This window comes from Phocoena phocoena, chromosome 10 (assembly GCF_963924675.1).
Source record: "Phocoena phocoena chromosome 10, mPhoPho1.1, whole genome shotgun sequence".
In the NCBI taxonomy this organism is placed as follows: Eukaryota; Metazoa; Chordata; class Mammalia; order Artiodactyla; family Phocoenidae; genus Phocoena; species Phocoena phocoena.
Window position 1 is genome coordinate 53,025,074 of NC_089228.1, and position 18,907 is coordinate 53,043,980.

At 46.9% G+C, this 18,907-nt stretch overlaps 1 protein-coding gene across 2 annotated transcripts in view; it reads left to right on the plus strand.

Annotated features, from left to right (window-relative positions):
- Window positions 1-1,905: 1,905 nt before the first annotated feature.
- Window positions 1,906-18,907, plus strand: part of OSBPL10 (oxysterol binding protein like 10) — a 281,519-nt gene continuing 264,517 nt past the window's right edge. Inside the window, exon 1 of one of the 2 annotated variants that reach the window (XM_065885061.1) lies at window positions 1,906-2,590. In XM_065885061.1, coding sequence (XP_065741133.1) covers window positions 2,310-2,590 — 281 coding nt within the window. In that variant the 5' untranslated portion in view covers window positions 1,906-2,309. The remainder of the gene's footprint in view (window positions 2,591-18,907) is intronic. The other variant, XM_065885062.1, reaches the window with a different exon arrangement.

Below are 18,907 nucleotides of genomic sequence, written 5' to 3' on the forward strand. Positions count from 1 at the left end.
AATTTTTTAGTCCAAGGTGAGAATTTCCTGGGCTTGCTCATCCAGTCACAGGTGGGCTGGGTAGGTGGTAGAGGTTCGATAATATGAAATAAGATGATGGCACCTCCCCACTTTTAGCCGGACCTGCAGGTGGCAGGCCCCCACGAGGGGTGCTGTGTGGGCATATAATGACTGACGGTTATTGTTCAGTATGTGCCCACCTCCCAGTCCTCATGCCAATGAAGGGCTTCAAGATCACTCACACACTGACCAGCTGGCTCAAGGAAAGTTATGCTGTGGGACAAAATGGTTCCTAAAATCTCAGCGGCAAAGATTTTGTGCATGTGGCATGGCCAACGCTAACTGGCTTCAGCTCTGTCACACGTCTTCTCACTCCAGGACCCAAGCTGAAGGACAGCCCTGATCTGAGACATGCTGCTCACCTGGCAGAAGGAAGAGAAAGATGGTGGAACCGTGTGATGAATCTTAGACTTATGTTTGGACATAGCATCTATTATATCTGTTCACAGTCCACTGGCCAAAAGAATTCCATGGCCTGGCCTGAGGGTCATGTGGAGGGAGAACAGTCCTCCCAGGGGAAGAGGCGGTAAGTATTTTGAACAAATAAACATTCTCACATAGTTCATCCCAGCCAGTAGTATCATCAGTCCCATTTTGCAGGTGAGAAAACTAAGGCTAAAAGAGGTAACGTGATCAAGGTCATAGATTAGAACTCAGCTCTGTCTGGCTTCAAAGTTGGTCTTTTCTACCATGCAGTCTCTTGAGAATTTTTCTCTTTTTACACTGTGTGGGAGCTTGGGATTGTAATTTATTCAGGGCACAACCAACTCTCATCAGCTCCAGAAGCTTCTCCATGAAAATTTCTAGAGCTAATCCACCTTTGAAAGCTTCCTGGAAGGATATGGAGCTAGAAAGGAGTCGGGCTGGGGGAACTGTCCCCATGAAAGCTGACTCTATTTCATTTAGTAATTTTTTAACTGTTGAATTATTTATCTGCTTTATGGGTTTGTAGATGGGGATCATCTATCAATATTTGTTTTTGTTTTCTTGTGTGTGTTGGGGAGAGTGTGAGATCCTCAAAGCTATTTTCCAGGTAATTTTGGAAACTTCCAGATTGCACCGGATATTTATATGCACAAAAATGATGAGTGCAGTGGAGAAAGTGTAACCCATCTACTTCTGCGGAAGAGCAAAAACAGCTTTAGATTTAGAAACCCAGCTGCAGCTCCGTGTACCTTGGGGCGGGTGGTGGTGGTGGTGGTGGTGGTGGTGGAGGTGGGGGGGGGAGCAGAAGTTACAGCCAATAGAATACTTCGCTCTGTTTGTAAGTATCTGTGATTTCTCCTGCCTTAAGTGCAGTCTTACCCATTTCGGAGCCTCTGGTTCCCAGGTGCTTCGTGCTGTCTGATAACACCAGGTAGGGTTGGATTTGCCAGGTTTACGTGTGTCCATCAGGGTGGGGATTAGGGTGAAGGCAGTGCGGCGCCTAGGACGCTCAATTTAAGGAGGCACTCGCAGGAACCCGAGTTCTCTTGCCTCCGGTCCCGGCCCTGGTGTCCACTGTGCCATAACTCCGCTGGCTGAAAATGCCCCGGGAACGCTCTCTGCCCTCCCCTCCCAGACGCACAGGAGAGCCCGGAGAACCTCCCTGCCCTGTTTCTTGGCTCGGCCAGTGAGGTCGATGTCCAGGTGACCGTGTACGTGTGTCCGGGCCAGGCTCAGTGCGGAAGACGGAGAAGAGTGTGCGCGTGAGCCGGCGTTAGGCCGGGCGGGTCCATATCCGGGTGGACCCGGTGGGTGGGACCGCCCCTCCCTCCAGGTCCCGAGGTGGGTGGGGGTTGGGGAGTGACGCGCGGAGATTCCCTTTCGCACCTTCCCATCCGAGAGGGGGCGGCAGGGTGTGGATTCCGGGCGTGCCCACCCTGCGCATTGGCGCTGGGAGCGCCCCGAGCCCTGGGCCTGAGCGGCCGCGGGGACTGGAAAGCAAAGGAGGAGGAACCGGAGGAGGGCTTGCCGAACCGGCCACCCGCTCCGAACTTGCCGGGGAAACTAGTGCGGAGGGAGGGGCCGGGGCCCGGGCCGCGGCCGGAGGAGGGGCGGCCGCAGCTGCATCCAGCCCCGTTGGCTTCCTTCCCAGCTCTTCTTTGCCTCCTCCTCCTCTTCCTCCTGTATGAGTCAGGCGTTTCCCGGGGATTTGGAGCAGCCACGCGCGGCCCGGGTGCCCGGAGCTGTAGCCGCCGCCGCGCCAGGAGCTCCAGCGCCGGGGTCGCCACCGCTGCGGGCACCCGCGTCCCAGGCGCGCGCGAACCATGGAGAGGGCGGCCCAGGGCGCAGACGGCGGCGGGGGCAGCAACAGCAGCAGCCGCAGCAGCAGCCGCGCCACCTCGGCGGGCTCCTCGCCCTCCTGCTCCCTAGCGGGCCGGGGGGTCTCCGGTCGGTCGGCGGCCGCCGGGCTGGGCGGCGGGGGCAGCCGCAGTAGCCCGGGCTCGGTGGCCGCTAGCCCGTGCGGGGGAAGCGGCCGGCGGAGGGAGCCGGCGCTCGAGGGCGTGCTCAGCAAATACACCAACCTCCTCCAGGGCTGGCAGAACAGGTAACGCGCCGGCCGCCCGCCCCTCCCTGCGCGCCGCTTGTTGTGAGTGTGAGTGTGTGCGCGCGCGATCGGGCCGCCGGCAAGCCGGGGCCGCCTCGGCACCCGGGCCCTTCCCAGGTCCCCGCTCCCCTCAGCGCGCCGCCACCCCACCCCGGGACCGCATCGCAGTGGCGGGGAGGGAGGGAGAGCCCTGGCTCCTGCTGGGACTGGAGCGGCGGGTGGGCGAGCGCGCTGGTCCCCGGGCCCTGACTGCTAGCGGTTTCCTGTACTCCTGGAGAATGGCTGAGGACGGGAGGCAGAGGGGGCGTGCTTGACGCCTGGATGAAAGGGCTATTACATCTGGTCCCATCACAGCAATTCTCCCCACATCATAGTTCATTTAAAACTTTGTCGTTTAAAGGCACCACCACCACCAGAAACCAGCCACTTATCCTCGGCGGCTTCCGGCGCGCATGCTAGCCCCCTGCCCAGTTGGTGGCCGGGAACCTCCAATCTCTGCGACGGAAGTTTAGGTTTTTTTTTGTTTTCCTTTGACACTCTCTCCCCTTTCGAAATGGCAGGTCGCTATTTAAATTATTATTATTATTTTCCCCTTTTAGGTGTTTTTTGAAGTTCCCTGTTCACTCTACCCTCACAGTTGGGAAGCCTAGTTATGGACACGTGGAAGGATGGGTGTCAAGGGAAGGGGTCGTGGTGCTGTGTGGACTGAGTAGTGAGAATAGTGAGGAACACTTGAAAGGAGCAGATGGGGTACTGCAGCTGACATTTTTAAACTTTGTTTTTCAAAAGCAAGTCAAAGGAAAATACATATCCATGCAAGGAGAATGGGGCGTTTTGGAGAGGTTGTTGATGAGATCTTGTGTCTGGTCCTTAATAGCCCTTGGATGTTAGGACTTGGGGTTCTTAAGGATGCTTGTGAGAGTTGAATCACCCCTGGGAACTCTTGCTTCTCTCTGCTGGTTAGTAGAGTACTTGGTCCTCTCTCCCTTTGTAAGTTTCAGATTGTTTACGGCTGAAACAGCAGGCAGTTATTTACATGAAACACAACTAAGAGGAAGATGGAAGGTTCCATCCTACCTATGGAACCTGAGTTGATATTATAGACAGAGAGCTTTCACGGGGGTTTTCTTGGAGATCTGCTACTGTGTTAGTGGAAGTTGCACCTTAACTTTTGAATCCTTTTATTTCTTAAAATAGCCCCAGTGTCTGCTCTTGGCTCTCCCTTTTCCCCTTCAATTCTTGGAGAGCCGAAAGGATGGGTCGAGTGCCGAGAGGGGACAGATGAGAGGACTGAATCTGATTTCAGTTCCTGGTAATTGTGTTGTTAATGGCACCTCACCATGCCTTGCTGGTGATGGCATTTGGTTTGTGTGTTGGACAGTCACCTTTAATGTTTTTTTTTCCCAAGTAGCTTATGAGGCCAACAGAGCTTTTACCCTGGATTACTGTTATTTCACTTGGGGATGGCATTTTACCTGCAATGTATATTAAAGGATTTGTTCTTTGGAGTGGATTTAGAGGGAATTGGAGTTACTCATGCTTTTGTGTATCTAAATCTACTGCAGTATTTAGGTTGAAGGCCAGATTGAGAAGAGGCAAAATTTATAATAATGATAATAATAATAAAAACAACAACAACACGTACTTGATTGCAGGCTACACAGGTGAAATGTACTGTGTGTGCTGCTGAGGTCTCATCTTTATTGAGTTTGTTTACTGTGGTTTATAGCTGCCTGCCAATGTTTGTTCTCATAGTAGATGCACCGGTTTTGAAGTCTACCACTGACTCCAAAAGCATTGTCTCTTTCTAATGGTTAATGTCTCAGTGTCAGGTTTTGTTTCCCACATCTGTGGCCAAGGGTCCATTTAGTGATCCAGAGAAAATCTGTGATGGCTGTGACTGCATACTTTCTTCTCAAGGGGTCTTATAAAGGAAGATCTGGATTAGTGAAAAGGAAGGAGGAGGAGGACAAAGACAGAAACTTTGAGAATATATTCATTTGTCCATTTAATCATTCAGAGGCACCATTCCAGCTACTCTGGAGCTACTCCAGTGTTTAAAACACATGGGCATCTTCTCATCAAGTAGTGGAGGGGTCGCAGGATTCAGAAGTGGAAGGAGCCCACCCTTCCCCAGTCCAGGGAATTGCTTTGGTGCAAGTAGGTGGGCTGGGTCAAGCTCCCTGCATTTGGGGGCCTCATGGTGTGTTCCTTTGCAGTTCTTTTCAAATTGCCTGCAGTTAATGAGAAATCTCCAGCCTCGAAGTCCTTGGTGAGTGTTCCTAGGCTGCCACGCTGTTGATAACATCCTCCACCGGCTCCTAGGGCTTCACACCAGTCACCCCCTAGTCACCACTTTACTCTGGTGTCTGCTTGCACGTCCTCAAGTTGCTGTAAAGCTTATATTTTACCATTCAGTGTCATATTCTGCCTTATTTGTAGCACTCTCATTCTCATCCCCATGTCCTGAGGAAGGTGGTGGGGCCAGAACACAAAATAAATGACATAAACAGAGGTGACAGGAGGGAAAACTACACAGGTGGGACACGCCCAGGAGAGCATGTCCAGGACACTTGGCTCTCTCATTGGCTGAGAAAGTGTGAGGTAATCAGAGCCGGGGCAAGTGGGGAGGGGAGGGGAGGGAATACCCATTAAGGAGTTTCTATAATCCATTATTATAGTTCTTTAAAGAAAATATTTCAGACATTACAGCATGGTAGAGATTTGTAAGATGGCATTAAAGAGGAAATGCCTCTAAACAAATGAATACAATTTCAGAAAGAGGTAGGTGTGGTCCAGTGGTTAGGACTCTGTGATTCCACTGCGGGGGAGCCTGAGTTCAATCCCAGTTTGGGGAACTAGAATCCCACAAGCTGCACGGCCAAAAAAAAAAAAAAAGGAACCAGCTTCTGATTCTTTTTCAGTTGATTGGTGGGGTTGTGAGAACTCAGTAAAACACTGAAAAGCAAATCTTGAATAGGATAAGGAAGATGAGTGTTGGCAAAAGAAAACCTCAGGCCACCAATGGACATTTATTTGGAAAGTTAGAGCAGTGTCCTCACGTCAGCATTTAGCACACCGGTTACCTTGGGCCAGTTCCCTAATTGCGCTGGGCTTTCGTTTTCCCATCTGTTAAATGTCGAAGATGGTGTTACCCCTATGCTTCTCATTAGTTCAGTGTGGGGATTAAATGAAGACACCGGTGTATAAGGGGCTGAGAATAGTTCAGGATCCTGAGAAGTGGGAGCTCTTATTAGATCTTCAATTTGCCCCATGGTAAATGGACCCTTTCTGGTCCATAAAATTCTTGGTCTGTTTTTTGAATGCTGGAATGACTCTGGGACTCCATTAACGTAATTATCCTAGAGTTCTTTGAGAGGAGAGAGATCATTTAAAACTTGGAACTAGACTTTTACATCTCTGTGGTAAGTGACTTACTCCCTCTTCCAGCCTCTAATCCCCATCTCCCTTCCTTGCTTTTCCCCCTAAACACTTAACCGCCAGCTGACATGCTCCGTATTTTACTCTTTTGTCTTTCTGCACTAGGTGTTAGCTCCCTGAGGACAGAGAATAATTTCGCCTGTCTTGTTCACTGCTATATTGCCAGTGCCTAGAACAGCGTGTGGCATATAATAAAGGTTCAGCAAGTATTATTGAATGAGTAAGCAAAGGAATGCATGACAGAGAAGAAATCAAACCAGGACTTAGTTCTGTTTTGGCCAGTGTTTGCTACTGTTATAATTCTTAGTTCTCTACCTGCTCATAGCCTTGTCCTTGAGTTAGTATGTTTATCATTTGCCCTGCTGTCTGCGACCAGCAGTCTTTGTCTTCTGGGTCAGCAGGCATGCCCACCCTGACTTCAGACCCACCACAACCCACCCAGGGTAGACCTTTAGGGACTAGATTTCCAGGGCTTGCTTTTGTCTTGATCTGCGTTAACATACTTTGAGAAGGTAGTGTTTAGCCTCCAGCTGTGATTTCCCAGGATTTTGGGGCCACCTGGCCCATTTAGCAAAGCCAGTAGGGGCATATATTAACTTTAAAAATCGCACTGCATTAAAATGAATGGTTTTTGAGTATTCCAGTAGTTTTAGAGGTAATTGGTGGTGATACTAGGGATGAAAATCACTGCTCTGGTTTAACGTTCTTGCCTCTGTGTACTTTGGAAGGTTTTGCACATCTCGCTGTCCGGGTTGTCAGATTGTTCTGAGGCTGCACTCAAATAGTTTAGGGACACTAGATCGTTTCATTGACAATAATAGTAAAGGGGTGGTTGCTTAGGTTACAAAACGGTATAACATATAATATACGTAATATGCACAATATATGTAATACATTATATATGTTATAACCTGCTGCACTCCCTGCAGGATCCTGTCTTCCCCACCTTTTAATATTTTATTATTATTATTTTAAAATTTATTTATCTATTTGGTTGCACCAGGTCTTAGTTGTGGCAGGCGGGCTCCTTAGTTGTGGCAGGCGGGCTCCTTAGTTGTGGCAGGCAGGCTCCTTAGTTGCAGCACATGGGCTCCTTGGTTGTGGCATGAAAACTCTTAGTTGTGGCATGCATTTGGGATCTAGTTCCCTGACCAGGGATCGAACCTGGGCCCCCTGCATTGGGAGCACGGAGCCTTAACCACAGCACCATCAGGGAAGTCCCCTCCCCCACCTTTTATTTCTTTTTTAAAAAATTTATTTATTTATTTGTTTTTAAATTTCTGGTTGTGTTCTGTCTTCCTTGCTGCGTGCAAGCTTTCTCTAGTTGTGGTGAGTGGGGGCTACTCTGTTGCGGTGCTCAGGCTTCTCATTGTCATGGCTTCTCTTGCTGCAGAGCACGGGCTCTAGGCATGCCGGCTTCAGTAGTTGTGGCACATGGGCTCAGCAGTTGTGCCGTCTCTAGAGCGCAGGCTCAGTAGTTGTGGCGCATGGGCTTAGTTGCCCCGCGGCATGTGGGATCTTCCCGGGCCAGGGCTCAAACCCGTGTCCCTTGCATTGGCAGGTGGATTCTTAACCACTGTGCCACCAGGGGAGCTCTCCCCTGCTTTTAAAACGTACATGTATTTGAGGAGATTTACACCAAATGGTTACCACAGTTTTTCTTGGTTGGTGGGATGGTGGGTGATTTTTCTTTTCTTCTCTTCTCTTTTTTCCATTATTTTTCCCCCCTAAGGTGAACTTGCATCCATTTTGAGGTTCGAAAACGTTATTGAGAAAAAGGAAAGCTGCCCACACCTTTTCACATAATCTCTGAATAACTGAGTTTTTGAGGGTCAATTTGAAGTCTGACATACATTCAGAAAAGTACACAACTCATAAGCGTACATAATTCAATGACTTTTCGTACACAGAGCACACCCAGATGAAGAAAGAGCAGCCCCCAACCCCATCCCTTGCAGTCAACCCCTCAACACCCCCGAGGGCTCCACTATTCTGTTTTCTAGTACCGTAGCTTAGTTAGGCCTTTTTTTGAATTTCATATCATACAGGATGTGATCTTCTGTATCTGGCTCCTTTCTCTTAACATGATGTTTGAGAGCCCCATCCATGTTGTGGTCTGTTTATTTCCACTACTGTTTGGTGTTCCATTGTGTGAATATACTAAATATGTTTATATCTATTGCGGATGCAGATAGACATTTGAGTTCTTCCCAGTTTTCGGCCCATACGAATAGTTTTGGGAAATAATACGTATGCCTTTCTGTGGGTGGATACCTAGGAGTGGAGATATTGCAAATGTCCCCCTTATGAGATATTGCCAGAGAGTTTTGCAGAGTGGTTGTGTCTGTTAATACTCCACCAGAAATGTGTGAGTTCCAGCTGTTTCACAGACTCTTGCACACTTCACATCGTCTTTTGTTTTCATCGTAGTCAGTCTGGTGGGTGTGTGGTGGTATTTCATTGTGTGGTTTTGATTTGCCTTCCCTGAAGACTAATGAAGTTTAGCGTCTTTTCATGTATCTATTGGCCATTTGGATGTCATGTTTTGTAAGGTGCTATTTAAGTCCTTTGTCTATTTATATATTGGGGTATATGCCTTTTTCGTATTGACTTGTAAAAGTTCTTTTCTACATACAAGTTCACTGACAGGCAGTGCATATTAGAGAAGGCAGCTATCTTCTTTCACTCTATGGTTTGCGAGTTCATCACTTACTAGTGTCTTGGTAAACATAAAATCTTAATTTTAATGTCACATTTTCAATGTTTTCCCTTTATGTTTGGTTCTTTTTGTGTCCTGTTTAGGAAATCTTTGCCTAACCCATGGTAATGAGATGTTCTCTGATGTTTTCTTTCAAGAGAAAAAAACCCTTTTATTAATTTGAAATTAATAAATTAATTTCTTAGGAGTTTGAGTTGATACTGGGGGAATGTAGACTGCTGGCAGAAGCAATACAGCTTTTTTTTTTTTTTTTTTTTTTTGCGGTATGCGGGCCTCTCACTGCTGTGGCCTCTCCTGTTGCGGAGCACAGGCTCCGGACGCTCAGGCTCAGCGGCCATGGCTCATGGGCCCAGCCGCTCCGCGGCATGTGGGATCTTCCCGGACCGGGGCACGAACCCGTGTCCCCTGCATCGGCAGGCGGACTCTCAACCACTGCGCTACCAGGGAAGCCCAGCAATATAGCTTTAAGGCTTCCAGTCTGTATTAGTTTTCTTATGGCTGTTAAGAAAAATGACCACAAACTTGGTAGCTTTAAACAACAGGAAGTTTATTTTCTCATAGTTCTGGAGGGCAGAAATCCGAAATCAGGTTCACTGGGTTGAAATCAAGGTGTTGGCAGGACAGTGCTCCCACCGGATACTCTAAGGGAAGATTGCTTCTTGCTTCTTCCAGCTTCTGGTGGCTGCCAGCGTTCCTTGGCTCGTAACCGCGTCACTCCAGTTTCTGCCTGTCTTCATGTTGCCTTAACCTCTGTGTGTGTCAAATCTCCCTCTGCTTCCCTGTTAGAAGGACTCCTATGAATGCATTTAGGGCCCACCTAGATAATCCCTCCATTTCAAGATCCTGAATTTTATCAATCTGCCATATGCCAAAAACTTTGCTGTGTAAGGTAAGAGTCACAGGTTCCCGGGATTAGGATGTGGACATCTTGGTGGTGGGGGGTATTGCATCCCAACAGTCATAATTCTAAGGTGGTTCTTTAGCTCACCAGCTCCCTTCCCCATCCACCTTTCCTGCCTTCCACCAGTTGCCATGGTGACAGCCATCTCTCCCATGGAAGGGCGCAGGTTGCTGTCATGACTATAATGGGCTTGTTAGGAAGCATCGGTGGTCTCATTCATCTTTGTTTGCTAGACAGACCCCTTGGGCAAATATTAAGTAGGTAATATTGTGAGGGAAATTGTTTTCCATTTTATCATCAGAATGACTCATTAGTCCAAGGACTTCTTTTTAAAGTTATAATTAACATACAGTACACAGGTCTTAGGTGTTCTGTTTGAATTTTGATACTTGTTTATACCATGTAACCACTGCTCCAAAAGGTACAGAACATTTCCACCCCCCAGGAAGTTTCCTTGTGCTTCTTTCCAGTCCATTCCCCTTTCCCCGCAATCTTGTTTCTGATTTTTATCACCATGAATTTGTTTTGTCTCTTTGGGTTTCATGTAGTTAGAACCATACAGTATATCCTTTTCGGAGTCTGGTCTGTTTAGTTCAGGAAGATGTTCTGCGATGTGTCCACATTGCCGCCCCTGTCAGTAGTTTATACTGGGTTTCTTTCTGTTGTTGAGTCATAGTGCATTTGTGGTTATACCACAGTTTGTTTATTGATAGACCTGTAGGTGGACGTTTGGGTGGTTTCTAGTTTTTGGCTATGACAAATAAAGCTGCTGTTTATGTACAAGTCTGTGTATGGACATAAGCTTTATTTCTCTTGGGTCAACACTGGGGTTGGAATTGTAGGGTCCTAGGAGAGGTGCATGTAGAAACTGTTAGAGTGGCTGGACCGTTTCTCACTGCTCACCATCAGTGTGTAAATGAGTGCATCGCTCTCCATCCCGGCCACCTTCTGTGTTGCCACCTGGGGAGCTTTTGGAAGCTGGGACTGCCTCCTTCTCCTGGAATCGCCTTGCGTCTGAGGGGACGGCCTGCAGGAGCACAGGCTGGTGACGTGCTTAGACCCCCTTGCTGGTCCAGCTTTGCCTCCTTTTTGCTGTATGACCTTTACAAGTCACTTACCTCTTTGGACCCTGGTTTCCTCATCTGTGCATGAGGCCAGCCTTGTAGTGTTGCTGTGAGCTCCTGCATGCATCGTGCCTGGCACAGTGCCTAGCACACAGTAGTTTGTTTGCTGGGAGTCTGGTATTTTAAACAGACCAGTGGGTGACTTCATGGAACCTGGGGGTGAGTTGGTGGTCATTGTTGACCTAGCCATAGCCAGTATGCAGCTATTTCTCAGCCCTTCCTCCCCCACTCAGGGCCCCAGGTGACAAATGGTTTGATTTGTGTAGCGGATGCTGGTCTCCATTGGCTGCCCAGCCTCTGGCCCGGCAGGGTATGCTCCAGTGGACAGCTGTTTGAGAACCCTGGGAGGAAAGGAGAGATGAGGGCCTTTGTGTCCTAAAAGCAGGATTGAGATGATTATGCCAGAAATATGGGAGGTGTTTTGCACATTTCCTCTGGGCGACTCCTGATGGGATTTTGGGCCTGGCCAAGACAGAATTAGAAAAAAAACCAACCAGAATTTGGTTTTGATAACCCAGACTCGATTGGATATGGTCACAGCCCAGAAAGAAAGTGCTTTATTTGTGCCTTGTGTAATGTTATCAAGAATAAGGATACAGGGCTTCCCTGGTGGCACAGTGGTTAAGAATCCACCTGCCAGTGCAGGAGACATGGGTTCGAGCCCTGCTCTGGGAAGATACCACATGCCGCGGAGCAACTAAGCCTGTGCGCCACAACTACTGAGCCTGTGCTCTAGAGCCTGCAAGCCACAACTACTGAGCCCACGTGCCACAACTACTGAAGCCCGTGCACGCCTAGAGCCCATGCTCCGAGACAAGAGAAGCCACCGCAGTGAGAAGCCCGCGCACTGTAACGAAGAGTAGCCCCCGCTCGCCAACTAGAGAAAGCCCTCGCGTGGCAACAAAGACCCAACGCAGCCATAAAAAATAATAATAATAATAACAACGATACAATCAGGAAATGTGGTACACAAGCCTGTTCTTTGAAGGTCGGAGAAGGCATTTGAGCCGTGAATAACTTTTTCACGTTGTGCGGTAGTTTTTAAGGGACTATTTCTGTTTCTCTGTGGTTTGGTCCTTTTTTAGAAATATTTTGATGAAAATATAATAAGTTGAAAGACGACCAACCTCAGTTTTTAGTAACTCTTTTCCAGGATGTGTTGTGTTTATCTGCAGTGCTGGTCATGTGGCCGGTGAGCCACGAGCAGATATTGGGAACCACCGAGGAAGCCGTGGGATTCAGGTTCTCCTGAGTGTGTGAGGGTCTGGGGCTCTCTATGAGCCCCTTGTTTGGGGGGAGTTAAGTGGATTAGGCAACAGGTACGTCGTTGCAATGGTCACTCCGTCAGAACTATGATGGGTTGTGAACAGTGCAGGGAACGCCACCACGGTGGTTTTTCTGGGCCCTTTGGTTGTTCATTTGGGAGACTTTCCAAGCCCTGCGTGAGTTGGCAGCATCAGCCCCCAAACACACTGCTCTCTATGTGTAATTAGGCCTGATGGATGTTCACACCCTGTGTACTGGTTGAGCACCTTTTATGTGTATACCAAACGCCGTGCAGTATTTCTGGAGAAAACTCTAGTTCAAAAAGATACATGCACCCCAGTGTTCATTACAGCACTAGACATGGAAGCAACCTAAGTGTTCATTGACAGATGAATGGATAAAAAAGATGTGGTACATACACATACACACACACACACACACACACACACGCACACGCACACGCACAAAATGGAATATTACTCAGCCCTGAGAAAGAACTAAATGATGCCATTTGCAGCAACATGGATCGACATAGAGATGATCCTACTAAGTGAAGCAAGTCAGACAGAGAAAGATAAATATATGGTATCACATGTGGAGTCTAAAAATGGATACAAATGGGCTTATTTACAAAATTGAATATACTCACAGACATAGAAAACGAACTTATGGTTACCAAAGAGAAAAGGGGATGGGGGAGGGATAAATTAGGAGTTGGAGATAAACAGATACAGACTACTGAATATTATACATAAAATAGATAAACAATGAGGTCCTGCTGTATAACACAGGGAACTATATTCAGTATTCTGTAATAAACCATAATAAAAAGATATGAAAATGAAATGTACATGTATAACTGAATCACTTTGCTGTACACCAGAAACTAATACAACGTTGTAAATCAACTATACTTCAATTAAAAACAAATAAACAAATGCCCTGAGAGATGTGGGGGTCAGAAGAACACAGTGCAGGCCCTGCCTTATGGAGCTGACAGCCTGAAACAGGGGTGGCCAACTTTTCCTATAAAGGGTCAGACAGTTAATATCTGGCTCTGTGGGCTCTGCGGTCTCCATGGCAACTCCTCAACTCTCCCATTGTAAACAACTGGGTGTGTCTGTGTTCCAGTAAAACTTTATCTACAGAAACAGGTGGTGGGCTGGATTTAGCCTGTGGGCTGTGGTTTGACCATCCCTGGTCTGAAATGACATGCAGACCCCTCAATCAGGGAGTCAAGGCAGCCTCATGTGGTGGCAGAGCGTATGGATTCTGCAGTCCAACAGCCTGTGCTTGCATCCTGGCTCTGCTGTTTACAACCTGTGTGGCCATGGACCATCTAGTTTACCTCTCTGTGCCTCAGTTTCTTCATCTGTAGAATGGGGGTGTTATAGCGTCTGTGTCATAGGGTTGTTGGGATCAGCTTCAAAGCTGTGTGTAAAGGGCTTAGAACAGGGCGTGGCCCATAGAAAGCACTTATGATACGGGGTGGGGTGGGGTGATGCTACCCGAGAGGAAGCACCTGGGGAGAGCCCTACCTGGTGGGGATAGAGGGGAAGTGGCAGGTGAGGGGAGACCTAGGATGTCTAGGGGGTTCATCGTGCAGCCCAGGGCTTGGGGAGAACTTCCCTGGTAGAAGCTCTGTGAGTACAAAGGTTGGGAGGCATGGAAGGAGGGAGATAGTTTGGTATGGCTGGAATGCAGGTGGTACATGGGCTGTGGCCAGAGACTAGCCAGTAAAAGATAGCCCAGGCTGGAAAAGCCTGTTTCCCGAAGGACATCACAAGCCATGGAGACCACAGGTCATAAAATGTCAGCACTGCCAGAGGGGAAGGGATACATTTGTGGGCCCAGGGAGCATCGGACACTTTACATTTACAGTTTAATCCTTAACATGGGATGAGAGGTGTTGCAGATTTATCCAGTCTCCCCTTCTTCTATAGTCATAGAACCCCAGTTTTAATCTGGATGTGTGCTTTGTCCTAGATAAAACTATATTTGCACCCCTCATTCCCCCCTCGCAGCTAGGGATGACCATGCGATTGTATTCTGGTTACAAGCGGAGTGGTCACATAGTTTCCTGGAACCTTCTTTGTGCCTTTCCCCTTTTTTCCTTATTGGAATATAGACATGTGGCCAAAACTGGAATACAGACGTGATGGCTGGAATTCCAGCAGTCGTCTTTTTTTTTTTTTTAATAGATTCCTGGAGTCATGGCAGGTCCTCCATTCTTTAAAATATTCATTTTATTTATTTGGTTGCGCTGGGTCTTAGTTGCGGCAGGCACACTCCTTAGTTGGAGCATGTGGGCTCCTTAGTTGCGGTTCGCTGGCTCCTTTAGTTGCGGCATGTGTGGTCCTTTGTTGTGGCAGGCGGGCTGTTAGTCACGGCAGGTATGTGGGATCTAGTTCCCTGACCAGGGATTGAACCTGGGCCCCCTGCATTGCGAGCATGGAGTCTTACCCAGTGGACCACCAGGGAAGTCCCCCAGCAGTCATCTTGAGTCTTTAGGTGACTGGGATGAAGGCTATCAAGGCAGAAGATGCCTCTGATGACTTTGTTGATCCGAGCCACCTCACAAATCCTGGGCTGCCATCTTCTGGACTTTTCTATGATTGGGGGAATAAGCTTTTTTTTTAAGTCACTCTTCGCAGCCAAATCTAACCCTAACTGATGCAGGTGGAATCTCTGTTTTACAGATGAAGAAACTGAGGCAGAGTGACCTAAGTTGCCCAGTTAGTCAGGTATGGAGCCAGGATCTGTCTGACTCTGGAGCATGTTTTCTTTCCATTACCCGGGAAGGAACTTGGAGATCTTCTACCCCCTCATTTTATAGATAAGATCACTGAGGGCTTTGCCTCAGGGTAAACCAGCAGTTCATTCCACTGTGAGGTAATCATTGCTCTATTTTATCCCTCAGTCATTCTCTCTTCAGCCCTGGCCTTCCCCAAGAAGGGCCCTTGTGTTGCAATTAGTGATTTTGTATCCTTCCCCTGGGCAGAATTTCCTTCTGTGAGTAGTTGATGTTTGGTGGGTTTTCCCTGGTCAGAAACAGGCACTGTTTTTGGGCTGTATGTTTAGAGCTTTCACAGCCTTGCCTCTTGCCTCCTGTAGTTCTTAGTCATATCTTTTCTGACTGTACTGTCCTGTCTTCACTCGGGCTCCAAGGGCTGGCTGAGGGGCCCTGTAACTGTTTGGAACCACTGACAGATGAATCTTGATTGACATGGAGAACTCCAAGGTCATGAAGCTCAGAGTGTGGACTTTGGCTAAAATGTTTTGAATCCATTTTGCTGTTGGGATTCTTGTGTAGCTGAGTTCCACCCTATTACTAATACCTTAAAAATGGGCCTCCAGACCCCTTTGGCTAACCGCTCAGCACAGAGCTTTTCTGTGTGCCTGTTCCAGCTGACTCATTTCGTGTATTGGTCCCAAAACGTGGAACAGGACAGAAGGCAATCTGTGTTGCTAGTGCTGTTGAGAGAGCATTGTTGCATACTTATTATATATGTGGCATTTCATATTTTGTCGCTTTCTGTACTAGCAACAATCTTTGCGGTCATTTTTATTCGCCTGGCTAATGTATGCCTTTTTCTTTTTGTGAGGTCTCCATTTGATACCTTGCCCCGAAGTGCATTGTAACACTATTGCAGTCACTTAGTTAATCTGGAGTTTCCTGTAACTGAAATTTTTTTTGTTGAACGTCAGTTTTTGTGATTCCTTTGGGGTCAGCTGAAATTCAGGAAAAGAGTATTAAAAGCCAAAACTCTCTATATTTTTCCTCACATTGAATAACAAGATAGGATTGACATAAAGATACTTCAGAAAATCTTTGTGTCAAAGAAACAGGACTAAACTTGTGAAATCAAGTTTAAGACTGGGCGAAGTCATTTTATGAACAAAAGCAAAGCATTAACCTAACTTGGAATAAATCACAGTTATCCGTGTCATGGAATTGTCTGAATTTCTGTTTATCTAAGGGCTTGCTTCCTTTTCCTTTCCAGCATTGTAGCAGTTATTGGTATTTTTAGCGTGTTTTGTTTTGCTTCCGTCTTTATTTTTGCTTTCTTAGTTTGAAACTGTAAATTCCCTTTTAACACTTCAAAATGTACATTTTGTAACAACCAAATATAACTTGTGATCTGATTTTTTTCTGTAAATGACATTGACAGTATGCAGTCTATAACTAACAGTACTGTATCCACGTTAATTATTTGATTTTAATATTTGTACACTGAAGTATATGGGGGTAAAGGGGCATTATTTTGGCAACTTACTCTCATGTGGTTCAGGAAGAATGTGTGTGCGTATATAGAGAGAATGAGAGAAAATGAAAAAGCAACTGTGGTGAAATGTTACTAGATCCTTAGTAATAAATAGTTCTTTGTATCTTTGTAACTTCTCTGTAAATTTGGAACTTTGTTAACAAGTTAGCAAAAATTTGTTTGGCTTATTTTTTAAAAAGGCTGTGGGGCATGCAGTATATACTTCCTGGCCCAATGTAGTATGTATCTAATAAAAATTACCCAGTTTGCCTTAACCTCTAATCTTCTCAAGTGGCCACTGAGGCAGCCATCCTGCCTACGTCATCCACTCTGGTTTGGAAGATACCCCAGGTGTGGTAGAATGATTCTTAGACAATTCTGGACGTTAGCTATAGTGAAGCTGGTGGGAATTGTTAGTGCCTGGGAGCAACTGTCCATTAAACTAGGTAATGCCACCATATTTGCAGTTTATGGAAAGACCATTCAACCAAAGGCTTGGAGATTTGTGTTTTTAATCTCTTCCCTGTCTAGTTGTTTCATTTTATATGGATGTCAAACTTTTTTTTTTTCCATCTGTAAATGAGATGAAGTGAGAAGCATACTGCTTGTTCTCTCTGACTGCAACATAGGAAAATTAGAATGAATTATCATTTATAATCACTTTTAAACCTACAACTTATAAATTCTGTTACCTAGAATTATGGTGATGCTTGTTTTAAAATTACCTGTGAAACATTTGTTGAATAAAGAAGGCAACGGGGGAGCTTCCCTGGTGGCACAGTGGTTAAGAATCCGCCTGCCAGTGCAGGGGACACAGGTTCGATCCCTGGTCCGGGAAGATCCCATATGCTGTGGAGCAACTAAGCCCGTGTGCCACAACTACTGAGCCTGCGTGCCTAGAGCCCGTGCTCCACAACGAGAGAGCCTGTGCACTGCAAAGAAGAGTAGCCCCCGCTCGCCACAACTAGAGAAAGCCTGTGCGCAGCAACGAAGACCCAACACAGACAAAAATAAATAAATTTATTAAAAAAAAAAAGGCAAAGGGAATGTGTCTTGGGAGTTTTGTGTGACGATGGGCCAGCTTCTGGGAGCAGGTCTGGGCATGTCTCTGGTGGCCTTGACTGCAGGACTGTAGATGAAGACTTTGGACAGGAAGTGGTTCAGATATTTTCTCCCATTCCTTTGGCTGCCTTTCCCCTCTGTTGATTGTGTCCTTTGATGCACAAAAGCTTTAAAATTGGATGTTGTCCCATTTGTCTGTTTTTGCTTTTGTTGCCTGTGCTTTTGGTGTCATATTCAAGAAATCACTGCCAAGTCCAATGTCATGAAGCTTTTCTCCTATGTCATCTTCTGGAGTTTTATAGTTTTAGGTCTTATGTTTAGATATTTAATCTAATTTTGAGTTAATTTTTGCATATTGTAAGATACGGGCCTAGCTTCATTCTTTTGCATGTGGATATCCAATTTTCCCAACACCATTTGTTGAAGTGACTCTCCTTTTCCTAGTGAGTAATTTTGACACCTTTGTTAAAGATCATATGATCATATACAGAACGATATACTGTATGGGCTCTGTTCTACTTCATTGATCCACTTTCTTTGTGCCAGCACCACACTGTTTTGATTACTATAGCTTTGTAATATGTTTTGAAATTAGAAGTGCGAGTCCTTCAACTTTGTTTTTCTTTTTCAAAATTATTTGGCTATTCGGGGTCCCTCGAGAGTCCATATGAATTTTAGGATGAATTTTCTGTTTCTGCAAAAACTGCCACTGAGGGCTTCCCTGGTGGCACAGTGGTTGGGAGTCCGCCTGCTGATGCAGGGGACACGGGTTCGTGTCCCGGTCTGGGAGGATCCCACATGCTGCGGAGCAGCTGGGCCCGTGAGCCATGGCTGCTGAGCCTGCGGCGTCCGGAGCCTGTGCTCCGCGGCGGGAGAGGCCACAGCAGTGAGAGGCCTGTGTACCGCAAAAAAAAAACCAAAAAACAAAAAACTGCCACTGAGATTTTGCTAGGGATTACATTGAATCTGTAGATCCCTTTGGGTAGTATGGATATCTTTTTATTTATTTTTTATTTTTTGATTGTGCCACGTGTTAGGTGCAGCACGCGGGATCTTTGTTGAGGCATGTGGGATCTTTCGTTGCAGTGCAGGTGTGTGGGCTTCAGTAGTTGTGGCATGCAGGCTCAGTAGTTGTGGCTCGTGGGCTCTAGAGTGCAGGCTTAGTAGTTGTGGCACATGGGCTTAGTTGCTTCACAGCATGTGAGATCCTCCCAGACCAGAGCTCGAACCCATGTCCCCTGCATTGGCAGGTGGATTCCTAACCACTGTGCTGTGCGGGGAGCCCTAGGGGTTTCTTTATTTAGGAAATATTTATTTATTTTTTGGCTGTGTTGGGTCTTAGTTGTGGCATGCACGATCTTTCGTAGTGACGCGCGGGCTTTTCATTGCAGTGCGCGGGCTTCTCTCTAGTTGTGGTGCACGGGCTTTCTAGTCGTGGTGTGCCAGCTTAGTAGTTGCGGTGCTTGGGCTCCAGAGTGCGTGGGTTCTGTAGCTATGGCACACGGGCTCAGTTGCCCTGTGGCATGTGGGATCTTAGTT